The following is an 11,791-nucleotide window of genomic DNA, read 5'->3' as shown; positions in this document are numbered from 1 at the left end:
CCCCCTGCAGGAACACCCGACGTGAGGAGCCCCCGGCCAGCAGCAGCAGCGCGCGCCCGGCAGCCCGCAGCATCCCGTCGACCCTTGCGCCCGGAAGGGGCGGGCGCTCCAGGCCACCGCCGCCGCCATCTTGGGTGCGGGCAGCCGGCCCGGCCTTGCTCCCCCTGCTGGGCTGCTGGCAGGGGTCAGGGGTCAGCCCAATCGTCATCCCACCTGCAGGCAGGCACGTGCCCAAGCCCCTGCCCTGGCAGCTGCAGAGCCAGCCCCCCCGTGCCCCTGCCCCTAACCAGAGTCTCACCGCCTGGACACAGATGCTCAAGTTGGTGCCCCCCAGTGCCCTGTCTCCTTGCCCACACAACATGGCTCACACTATTTGTTCAAGCCAATGCAAATGTTTACTGGAGACCCAGCCCGCTCGGGGCGCCAAGGCCGGAGGGGCTCCTAGCTCCAGGGAAGGGGGGGGCTCCATTGCCACGGCTCTTCACCACTTGACCTGGCCACAGGAAGGCCGGGTACCGGGGTCCAGCCTCGCGACTTTAGCTGCCAAGCGCCATCAAGGCATTTCAGAGGCTTTGCATGGCCGAGCAATCAGTTTGCAGGGCAGGGCAGCCGTGTACACAACCCAGCGGGCGGTTAGGGCCCTTCCGTGTCTGTGTTGTCGCTGCCGGTGGTGTTGTCCCAGTCCGCTTCGTGCTGCTGGTGCTTCCTCCCCCTCCGCATTGCCCTCTTTCTGTGAATGGGACAAGACTGTTCCTTTACGGGGTGGCCCTGCCCACGCGCCCCCAGCCTCGGCCCAGCCCCCTCGGGCCTGAGCTTGGGAAAGGGACTGAGCCCAGGGCCTTGCCCTGCCCTGCCCTGGGGCACCATGTGCATCCTGCGGGGATTGATTCGGTTTGCATGCTGGGCTGCTCAACCCACCAGAATGACAAGCACGAGGGCCTAACTCTGCCTAGGTCAAAGTGATGGCGGGCAGCATTTTGGGAAGAGAGCTCCAGCCACGATACATCGCTGCTGTTCCCTGTCTGTCAACAACTGCATGAATCCCAGGCCTGTTTTAGTCATGATTCCCCTCCCGCATCTAGCATGGGGCCTGGACGGATATTTCCTCCATTCCAGTAAACCGTTTTTGGTCTGGTGTCCTAAACATGCACAAAGGAAGGATGCTAGAAATTCATGACCTGGAAACTGCTCTTTTTACAAGGCGGCCCTGGAACAGGGCCGTAACTGGTGCGGCCATCTCTCTCCCTAGCATCGTTTCCTCTAGTGTGCTAAATGCTCAGTGCCATCCCCGGCAAGGAGAGTCCCAAGGCAGGCAGAGGCACATGGTGTTTTCTGGAGCAGGTGCATCACCAGTTCCCAGACATGGTAAAGGGAGCCTGGGACCTTGGGTAGCAGGATGCAACCCTGTTGCACGAGCAGCTCCTGTACTGTGAGGATCAGTAAAAGGGGGTGAAGCTGCCTAGGGCACAGGACCCAAGAGGCATTTATGGCCTTGTGTCATCCTTGACCTCCTCAGTCAGAGCTGATGCAGGATCTCGAGGGCCTGAGCTAAGGAAGGAGGCTGTGAAGCCTGTAGCACGCTCGTCTCCTCCGCAGACGAAGTGCGGAGGGGGTCACCACCCACGCTGATCAGATCACACAACTGTGGCACAAGTGGTCCTTAACGCACAGACCAGACCTTCGGTAATGCTCAAAGCTGTCCTTCATCCGCCGCCGCTCCTTCTCCGCCAGCTCCCCATTGGGTGGGCTGCGGTTCTGCCAAGGAAAGGAAAGCCTGGTCTAGTCAAAGATCGGGGTCCCGGGGCCTACATCAGACCAGACATCAAATGGAGGGCGAGACACAAGAGAGGTGGGGAGAGAGCCTGGACAACTGCCTCCCATCTGGTGCCAGCTCACTGACTTCCTTTCCCACCATTTCCCAGCAGCAACACGGCTGCTTATTTTCAGATGAGAGAGAAAATGAACTGAGGCCAAAAGCACAGGGTTGGGGGCACTCCATGACTACATCCATCTTCACTGCTCCCTGGAGCATACCCTGGCTGTGCTGGTAGCTCTTCACACCCACCGGGCCCCTGGGGCAAGTTCCAGCCTGGAGTATTTGCTCCTGGGCCATCAGTAAATCACCACTGCATGGCAGCATCATGCTCAGGCCCAGCTCACACTTGGCACCCTAGTGCTGTCAGAGGCTGTCAGAGTGATACAGCAGATCCTACATCATTCCTCCTCTTCCTCCCCCACTGCCATGCTGCGCTGTAACAGAGGTGTAGTATCAAGGCAGCTGGGCTCTTGGGGCAGAGGGAACATGGGAGCAGCAGTGACTTCTGGCTGCCACAGCCTGATTCTTCCCAGTTTACACTGACAGCAGTGCGCCCTGGGGTACCTATGGCAAAGCTACCCTCTCCAAACAGCATCCTGAGACCATTTGCTACACCCGTCCAATGTGCTGGACATGCAGACTGAGAATTAACCAGCTAGACCTGGTGTTTAGAGGATGCGGGGGACTGTTTGGTGCTATAAGAGGCTCCTCAAATGGGCATAAAGTCACCAAAGGTCACAAAAAGTGTTCATGGGAGTGAGCGGTGATCAACGATTCTTACATTCGGCACCTGCAACAGCGATGCACTCTCCAAGTCGCTAAATGGCTGGTCCTGCCCCTCCAGGCGGTTTTCTGTGAGGGAAAGAGAGCAGACGGTGTCACCACTCCCCACACAAAGTCAGCAGCGTTCCCAGCCCCACTGGATGGGGAGAGAAGAGACTGAAGATGCTCCAAGATAACTGTTAGGACTGTCTGTTCCCAACCCCACTGGACCGGGAGAGAAACTAGAGATGCTCCAAGGTAACTGGGAGGCCTACCCACTCCTATAACCAAATGAAACCAGTTTAAAGTTACAGTGTTTTTTCTCTGCTTATGCCTGTCTGCATCCACACCGGGGTAACAGTTGTATCGGAACCATGTCTGCTGGTATAGTTTAATGCTGGTCTAACTCTTCTGTCTGCACTCAAACAGGGAGTTAAACCCAGCTGACCCATGTCTGCACTGGCTGCCGGGTCACCTAAACCTGAGGGCCAGCACCATGGTCCAGTGCTCCCGAGTGGTTTAGCAAGGCTGTCCCCACAAAGCCACGCCACTCGGGGGCAAGCCTTTCCACTCACAGCCTGCTAGATCCCAGCTCCATGCCCCCTGTGACCATGGGCCTTCCTGAACGGAGGAAAAACTGATCGGGGCAGAATCAGGCAGGGTGGCTCCCACCTCGCCCACCTGGTTTTCCTCCTCCGCTCCACGCGCTCCGAGAGCGTGGGTCCAGGCCATGGGGCAGCCTGCCAGGCCATCTGCGCTGCTGCAGCATTTCCACTCCAGGCACCGCAAAAGTGGAAGTGAGGGGCAAGTGTCAGTGCTGCTGTTCCACTTTTGTCCAAACCTGAGTGACGGGAGCCTGTTCTGGGGGGAAAATCCCTGGGGTGCGGCTGAGCTGGCAGGAAGGACAACTGATCTGCCACTGACTGGCGGGGAAAGCAAGCGGCACCCCCCAGCCTCTGAAAGATGCTGAGTGCCTGCCGCAATCGCTGACCTCCCTGGCTTCGAGTGCGCCCCTTCTCTCGGGCAGCCCTGCCCATTCTCCCCAGAATTACATGCATCCTTGCTGCCTTCTATCCAGCGGGGATCAAGATCCAGGAGGAAGGTCCCCTCTCGTGCCTTTGCAGTTAACAGACCTTGCACATCCTTCCAGCTACAGCTTGTGCTCTGGGAGCCTTCCCAGAACAGTACCACATGCTTCGAGACGTCTCCCTCCCAAGCGTGATAGACCTACCCCCTGCCCCAGGCTGGACGTCACCTCCTTTTAGAAACAGGCTGGACTGAGGCACAGAGGGAGGGTGAGGGATTCTGCATGCCTGGGGGTCCCCATGGGGACCCAGCTTCCAGGAATCGCTGAGTACCCGCCCTCCAAGAAGCAGGCACCTCCCGTGCCTCTTCCAGCCAGGTCACTCAGTACCGCTAACAGGTTTCCAACGCTCCAGCCCAGACAACTTGTCCAGGCTGCAGAGGCACAAAGAAACAGGTGTTCCCCACCTCCAGCCACCTGCTTTAACCCCCAGGCCATGCCCTGCCAGGGCCAGGCTGCCAGGTTCTCTTACTCTTATCAGAGAGCTGCGGGTCCTCCAGGTTTCTGGGCAGAGAAAGCTGGGGGATGAAAAGAAACAGGTGTCTTGTTGGGAACAGCAGTGCTCACTTCCCTGTGCTCTGCTCCCAGAACAAGGACAACTCAGGGCACAGGGCAGCACCAGCTTCCCTCTCCTGACAAGCGAGTCAGGTGGCTGGCTGGCTGGCACTGCCTTTCCTCGCTAGCACGGCTGTCCCTCCGACCTGGCATCACCTGATGGATGCAGGTGCGAGGCATGAATTAAGTGTGTTATCCCATTAAAGGGCTCCTTGATGCTGTCGCAGTTGCACCCCTGCCAGTTGGATGGCGTGCGTCACCCTGGGGAGTCACAGCCCTTCCTGAGCTGCCTCCGGGATAGGGAGAGCAGCCCCTTTGGATCACGGACTGAACGCAACGTGCCAGACAGAATTGCTGGCTCTGGCTTGGCGTCAGCTCAAGTAGCTCAGAGAGGCAGGAGCTAGGACTGCTGGGGAAGACTAGGAGGATTCTCCAGAGCTGTGTCCTGCATGGAGCAGAGCCAGGACGTCCCAAGGTCTTTCAGTCGGCAGCTGGACAACAGCAGGTCAGTGACATACTCACTTCCTGGGAGCTCCAGGAGGAGGTGTCATCCGGGTCAGAGGTCTGGAAGGTGCAAAGACAAAGGGGTCGGGGATCTGTTCTGCCAGCCCAATGCGAAGTAAGCCAGAGGCAGTGGCAGCCCATGGGAAGAGGGGAGGCCCATGCTCCTCTGCACCCTGCCTGCCCACCTGCAGGGTGCATGGTGCTGCACTGTGGGACACGGACATCTGCCCACCCTGCTCTGGGACACCTGGCTGATTCGGGCCTGGGTCTCCATGTGGGATTCGCTACCTGGCAGCCAGAGGCTAAGCTGGCTGCACAGGGCAGCCCTCTTGTGCACAGGCTAGCCCCCACAGGCAAGGCTGGCCTACTGGAGCTTGTCTAGGGTGAGCTTGCCTGGACCCCAAGCCAGCTGTGCCCTGTCTGAGCCCAGGGTTTGCGAGCAGCTGCAGGACTGAGGCAATGCCCGAATGCAGGGAGTGTCAGGGGCTGGAGCGGAGAAGCGCCCCCAGTCAGAGCCCAGCTGGGCAGCTGGGTGCCTTGCAGACCTACCAATGCATGGGGCTCCAGGTGCAGCTTGGCCTCCATGGCTAGGAGCTGGCTCTCCTTCTGGAACAGCTGGAGCTGCAGCTCATCGCACCGCTCCCCCAGCTCCCGGACCTGCTTGCGGTAGGCGTCCTTCTCCACCACGCTCTTAGAGAACTGCATGTGGAACTGCTCACGGGTCAGCAGTGCCTGGCAGCAGAGTGGGAGAGCAGGGCGTCACTGACACGGTGCTGGACAGCCCCGGAGAGACAAGGCCCCAAGGAGGCTGGGCCATCACCTGGTCCCTCTCTGCAGCCACCTCCTCCATCTGCTTCAGGATGGCCTCGATGCGGTCCTTGTACATCTGCAAGTCCTTCTTCAGTGCCAGGCTCTGTAGCTCCAGCAGCTCCTTCTCCACATTATGCTGGTAGGGAAGCACAAGAGCACCAAGCTCCCACTGTACCAGGGCAGCCGAAGCCCAGCTACAGCCTAACATAGGGTTTGGGTGGACACGAAGCAAGGACGCCATGACAGGGCTGAGGGATGGACGGAGGGGCCTGACAAACATCCATGAGAAACGTTCCTGCCCTGGGATACTGCAAGGCTGTTAATGGATGGTCACAGCCACTACTAGGCAGCACAGCTAAGTGCCAGGCTTGCTGGACAGCAAAGCATTCTGGGAGCATGACCTTCCTGGGCAGAACATGGTCCAAGGCCCCGTGAGACCTGTGCAAAGGGCCTGTCTCTGCCCCAGGCTGGCTGAGTGACCGTGGACAGATGCCATGGCTTCCTAAGGGGGAGGCTTGTTCTTACTCAGAGGGCTTTGAGGTGCAAGGGAAAGTGGCCCCTTGGCTGGCAGTAGCAGGGCAGTTACTGGCAGATCCCTGCAGTGACCAGAGAGCTGGGGACCGTGTCACCATCCCCTTATCAGAGGGGCCATGTACCTACCACAGGCAGGGAGCCCCCTGCTCGCTCACACTGCTGCTACCTTGGGTCCTCCCTGCTCAAAGGGGCAGCAAGTGGGTCCCTGGCTCTGCAGGCTGGACCCCCTCCTTGCTCCCTGCCCCGGCCACACACCTTGTCCTGCAACAACTCGGCTTGGCGCAGATGTTTGCGTAGGCTGTAGATGGTTTCCACCAGCTCCTGACGCTCTTCCAGGGCCTGGATGTACAGGCTGCTCTTCTCCGAGCTCCCCACTGTGGCCACCTTTAGGGAACAAGCGCTACAGTGAGGAGCAAACGCCTTCACCCTCCACCTGAAGGGGTCTGGCTGGGAGAGATCATGCCCTGGCGCATAGGACTGCCCCTAGCTGCTCAGACCAGGACAGAGCCTGACAGGCCAGGACTGTGCCCTCCACTGCCAGCTGTGCCCTCTGCATTATGGGGGGAAAGACAACTGCAATCTGGTCCAGGCTGGTGCAGCTCACAGGTCCCCAGTGCTGCCTCCAAGGCTGCTGTTTCTGCTTTCTCCACCCTCTGATCCCAGCTGTGTCAAACCTCACCTGAGTGCATCCCAGACACTGGCCCTGGGGTCCCTCTCCCTCCAACCCTCTTATCCCTACCAGATATGACTTGCCCCATCCCACACCCCGGCCTGCCCGAGACCTGCAGCGTGTTCTCCAGCTCCTGGTTCTTGGCCAGCAGCAGCTCCTTCTCTCGCTGGATCTCCCACACCACCTCATGGCTTGGGCGCTGCTCCATGGCACGCTTCAGCTTCATTGTGTGCTTCCGCTCCAGGTTACAGTCATCCTCTGCCTTCATCAGGTTGTGCCGCAGCCGGTCGACCTGGGGAGGCACAGGGCCGGTCAAGGGGTGCCCACCGATACAGGGCAGGGGTTTACCATGACAGATGTTGAATTCTGCCCTCCCATTAGAAACGTAAGGGTATTTCATTCCCTGCTCCCAGCCCCACGTGAATGCAGCACCGAGGCTGGATTCTCCTGTCTGTCAGTCCCCTACGCCCACTCCTGGAGCTGGGACACCGGGTCCGTTCTTCCCTGCCAGCCAGGCTGATGGGGCACTGAGTCAATGTCATGGAGGCGACCATGTCCTGACTTCAGATGAATGTTGCTCCCCTTGCTTGAAGGATCTGCAGCATCCCAGGCCTCCCCCTCCTCAGCCCAGCCCCTGCCATCGGCACTCAGGGCAAGAGAGGCTCGTGTCCTTGCTCAGCCCCCACCCCGGGGATGGGCCAGCACACCTCCAGCTGCAGGTCACGGTTCCTCATGAGGGCCGTGCTCTTCTCCTCGCTCTGCTTGGCATAGCTCATGGCCAGTTCATAGTTGTCGTCCCTGGCCCTGCGCAGCTCCTGGCTGAGGCTGTCCCTCTCCTCCTTCATCTTCTGGGCCCGCTCTTGGTGCTTACGCAGCAGGCTGTCCCGCACTCGCATCTCCTTGAGCAGGTCCTCCTTGGCACGCAGCCACAGGCTCAGCTCCTGCGCCTTCCTCCTTTCCTCCTGCACAGCTCCCTGCAGCTTGGTGATCTCGTTCATCAGCAGCTGGCTCAGGCCCGACTCCCCAGCATTATCTGTCCGGCAGAGAGACCCGTCACCCTGCACGTTCCCAGCCTTGGGGACTAGCGTAGGGCCGCTGTCCACAGGGCCATACCAGGATAAATCCCTCTCCCCCCCCCAGCCATCATGGTCACAGGCAGTGTGCTCAGGGCCACAGGGACATAACAGTTATCAGAGCAGGGGTCAGAAAAGGCCCCTTGGCCCCAGCTCTGTCCTGTCTCCAAGGATGAGGGCATGCCGGGGGCTCCAGAAGAGACTCCCCAGCAACTCCCCCAGGGCAGACTTCCAGGGAGGTTTGCCCACAGGCACCAGGACTGAACAGTGCGGGGCTCCCATATTTCCTCTCTTCTCCCAGATGGCTTGCCACTGAGCTTGGCAGCACAAGCCCTGGATATTGGCCATCTGTGGGGATCCTGCTGAGGGACTGAGGTCTGGGAAGCAGCTTGCCCCGCAGGCCAGGCTCTGCCCGCAGAAGGCAGTGGGGACTTGTGGTCAGGTGTTGAACACCGCATGTGCCCTACATGCAGAGAAGCACCCACCACTTGCCAGCTCACCCCCGATGCAGGTGTTACCTATAATCAGAGAGAAGACCCTGCTGGGATCCTTGCCCGTGATCTTCTTATAGAGCTGGGGGTAGTACAGCTCCAGGCTCTCCAGAAATGCCTCAAAGCCCTTCCGTCCTGTCCTTTGGAGTATATCCAGGAGGACACCTGCAGGGCAAAAATGTGGGCACAGGCTGTGATGGAGGGGAAGGGCAACAAGTGTTCCCCGAGACAGCCAGACAGTAGGAGTCATGCAATGAAGCCCCACGGGTCTAATCCTGTACACACAGACCTTGGACTGGCTTTGACAGGCATCTGAGCTGGGGCAGGGGCAGGATCTGACTCTGATGGGCTGAGGCCTACATTAGGCTAGAATAGGATGGTGTATGTGTGCGTGCACACGTGTAAGAGAGGCTAGGGCAGGAGGGCACATGGGTGAGTGTGGTGCTGTGGTCCCGCTGTGGTCAAAGTCTTCATAGCACCCACCTGCTTTCCGCTTGCGGATGACAAGGCTGGGGTCATTAAGCACCTGCTCCTCATCATCGTGGCTGATCACTTTGCATTGCCGGAGGTAGGGCGTGAGCCGGGAGGGCTCAATCACTGAGATGAGCTTCACCCAGAAGCTCTCCAGGCGGTGCCAGCAGGTCTCGTCATCCTCCGGCTCTGACATGGCGGACAGTGAGAAGTACTGGCAGGCCAGCTCACCTGCACTGAAAACGATACGTACCACACGCCAGTCAGAGCAGCTCAGGGGAGGCCTTGCGCCAGTCAGGAAGGGAACATGCTCATTAAATGGAAGGGGATGAGGCTTCCTGCAATAATCCGACAGCCTGTGCATACTTCACACATGCCACACTTCCCCTCATGCAGGGAAACTAGCATGTGCTAGAGCAGCCTTGGCTTCTGTTCCCCCCAGCTCACTGCCGGCAGGGCCTGGGCAAGGGCACCAGAGCTCATATCCAGGAAAGGGAGAGCCTATGGCAGCTGCAATGAAAGCTGCTTTACTGCTTTCCCCAGAGCCAGGCACCTCTTGATTCATTGCCAGGGGGAAGTGAAACTGCCAAGCATGCATGCACGGGGAGGAGCGCTGACAAGGGAGCAGCTCTCGTGGTGGTATGTACTTGCAGTGGTAACGCAGTGGTGCAGACTGTGTGCTGCCCACTGCCTCGCCCCTGCAGCTCTGGCACGTGGCTTCAGCACAGACAGCAGCGTTTCTATAACCCCAGCCGCGTTACTGGGAACCATCCCTGCAGGCTGGGCATACTGGAGAGGTTTACCAGGCCTGCAGGTCTCTCTGGCACAAAGCTGTTCCCGGGAGCCCCAGAGCACACCCCAGCAGCCATTGCCCCATTGAAGGCATTCCCTCCGTGTCCATAAGCCTAAAGGGTGAATCCTCCAGAACCCCCAAGCACCTGCTCAGCCAGCTGGCACCTTAGGGAACTTTTGCTGGACATCACCCAGAGCCTTTTCAGAGGACTGTAGCCACCAGGTGCAGAAGCCAGCTATTCACACTTGCTACAGTACAACTACCAGTGGTTGACTAGTTTTGTTTGCTGGATGCTCAGTCCAGAGTCAGGGAAGTCAGTCAGCTCAGATGTAAACAGGGAAACAAGCAACAAGCCAGGGCATCTACCTCAAGGCATCCCCGACCCATCTGCCTAGGACATGAGGAGCAGTTTCTTCTTATGCCTCGTTTTGCCCATTTGGGACCAGATCCTACAGTGAAAGCCCTCGCGCAGGCCATTGCAAAAGGGTTTGCTGTAGTACCCAAGTCATGTCCAGGGCACAAGTCTAGTCTGTTCCTATGCAGACAAAACTCCCCTCAGGCTCTAGGAAGATTCAAATGGACCAACTGACCATGCACTTTGCCTGCATATATGGGCAGCAAGGTTAAGTCAGTGCTGAATACCCTTTTCCCTCAGGAAATAGTTGCCCTGCTCAACAGCAAAGCCAGCCCTAGATCCTAGCAGGTAGATGTAGCAATGCATTTCCCTGCTGTGGGGCTGGATCAAGGAAACCAGACCTTCATTCCTGCAGCTACAACTTACTCTCGGTAGCATGGACCAACCTGGGTCTTTGTATCAAGAAGTCTCCTCCTCTCTCAGCCTTAGCATGGCAGTTCTCCTGCTGTCCGAGCTGGCTCCGAGCAAACAACTTCCATGACTGCAGTCTTTGATCTTTGACCAGCGATCCCTCGGGGAAACACGATTTGAGAGAGAGAGAAGAAAGGGGAAACCAGTCAGTAACAGCTTTCATTGGAGACAGATAAAGAAAAAAGAAAAGAGGAAGCCACAGAAGGGAGGGGAAAAAAAAAAAAAAACTAACCTAGTGGCCGTAAGTGCTTTGTGTAACTCAGCCCAGACTTGCAGAGGGATGTCAGCCTCTCTGCACCTCAGTTCCCCATCTGTACAGCATAATTCCTGTAAGGAACAGGTGCTGCTGCCCTACTTAGTGACCCATGGATAAGACTCGAGTGCACAAGCACTGTGTCCCCCATGGGAAAAACAGGTTCTGAAGCAGGTTATGATCCCAGCTCCAAAAGTTATCTGCTTTGTATTTGTGGGGACTGGAGACAGGGAAAAGAACTAGAACCAGGGCTCTTGTTTTAAAAGACCAAATGGTGCTAACTACCAACTGCCATTCAAAGCCAGGCTCACTACCTTGGATATAGCCTTCTCTCAGGCAACAGTCAGGTTACTTTTGGATGTCGAGTTCGGAGCGGCTGTAGCTGGGATTGACAAGATTGTTTCTGCTAAAAGGTGGCCTTTAATTTTGGGCGTCCACTGCCTTTAGCCTTAACTGTGGTTGCACAGACCTTGGAAAAAAGAGTCAAGCTCTACATGTCTCAAGTTGGGCAACGCAAGGACCCAGGATTTAACCCTGAGCGTAGAGGGGTGGCCAGGCGGCAAGCATGAGAGGGGATTGCAAGCACGCACGTGGTTTTCCAATGCCCTCTGCAGCCCATTTTTCCGTTCTGCATGACTGGTTCTGTTCCTGGAACCAAGGTAAAATTGACAACCCGGGATTTGCCTCAAGCTCATTGTGTGATGTGGTAAGACCTCAAGACAGCTTCCCTCCGGTTCTGCTTCCTGAACATCTGAGGCTTCTGGTCACCGCTGACGGAGGCTCACTGTCCTCTCCGGACTCTCGGCAGACTCCATCATCGATGTGGGGAGACCAGAGCTGCTCAGTTTCCACAACCCAGTGCTTCCTGCTGTAGGCAATCAGCCTCTGTAGCTACATCAGAGGCCATGCTTGGCATCAGATACACCTCACAGATAGCGTTGGAGAGAAGGGGGTCAGAAAAGAATGTGCCGATTGACAAACCTGGGCAGACCCGGGCCTTCACAGAACCATAGCAATGAGGGCTGGAAGGGACCTCAGGAGGTCGCATCTAGTCCAAGCCCCCGCTCCGAGCAAGACCAGCCCCACCTACATCATCCCAGCCAAGTTTTGTCTAGCTGGGTCAAAAACCTCCAAGGGTGGAAACTCTAC

General features: G+C 57.8%; 2 protein-coding genes across 5 annotated transcripts in view; both read right to left on the bottom strand.

Moving 5' to 3' along the window:
- Positions 1 to 208, bottom strand: part of DNLZ (DNL-type zinc finger) — a 2,781-nt gene extending 2,573 nt beyond the window's left edge. Inside the window, exon 1 of the mRNA XM_019510311.1 lies at positions 22 to 208. Coding sequence (XP_019365856.1) covers positions 22 to 208 — 187 coding nt within the window. The remainder of the gene's footprint in view (positions 1 to 21) is intronic.
- Positions 209 to 460: 252 nt separating this feature from the next.
- Positions 461 to 9,002, bottom strand: CARD9 (caspase recruitment domain family member 9). Of its 4 annotated transcripts, XM_019510805.1 has the most exons (12): positions 8,783 to 9,002; positions 8,327 to 8,464; positions 7,443 to 7,768; positions 6,848 to 7,027; positions 6,321 to 6,449; positions 5,542 to 5,667; positions 5,271 to 5,453; positions 4,740 to 4,781; positions 4,135 to 4,180; positions 2,598 to 2,668; positions 1,679 to 1,755; positions 461 to 730 (listed from the first exon to the last, which is right to left on the bottom strand). In XM_019510805.1, the coding sequence occupies exons 1-12, from the start codon at positions 8,964 to 8,966 to the stop codon at positions 634 to 636; spliced, it is 1,599 nt and encodes a 532-aa protein (XP_019366350.1). In that variant the 5' UTR covers positions 8,967 to 9,002; the 3' UTR covers positions 461 to 633. The 4 variants fall into 4 exon arrangements, with proteins under 4 accessions (XP_019366350.1, XP_019366351.1, XP_019366352.1 ...); XM_019510806.1 differs by lacking the exon at positions 4,740 to 4,781 and having other exon boundaries at positions 463 to 730; XM_019510807.1 differs by lacking the exons at positions 4,135 to 4,180; positions 4,740 to 4,781 and having other exon boundaries at positions 643 to 730.
- Between the last annotated feature and the right edge of the window lie 2,789 nt (positions 9,003 to 11,791).

Source organism: Gavialis gangeticus, unplaced genomic scaffold (assembly GCF_001723915.1).
Source record: "Gavialis gangeticus isolate Ggan-Ray unplaced genomic scaffold, GavGan_comp1, whole genome shotgun sequence".
Taxonomy (NCBI): domain Eukaryota; kingdom Metazoa; phylum Chordata; order Crocodylia; family Gavialidae; genus Gavialis; species Gavialis gangeticus.
The sequence above is the reverse complement of the archived record's forward strand: the minus strand, read 5'-3'. Positions and strand labels throughout refer to the sequence as shown.

Coding starts and splice junctions, on each gene's coding strand:
- CARD9 (XM_019510805.1), bottom strand. CDS start 8,966: ATGTCAGAGCCGGAGGATGACGAGACCTGCTGGCACCGCCTGGAGAGC. Junction 7,769..8,326: donor GGTCTTCTCTCTGATTATAG/GTAACACCTGCA, acceptor TCTGCCGGACAG/ATAATGCTGGGGAGTCGGGC. Junction 7,028..7,442: donor ACCGTGACCTGCAGCTGGAG/GTGTGCTGGCCC, acceptor GTGCCTCCCCAG/GTCGACCGGCTGCGGCACAA.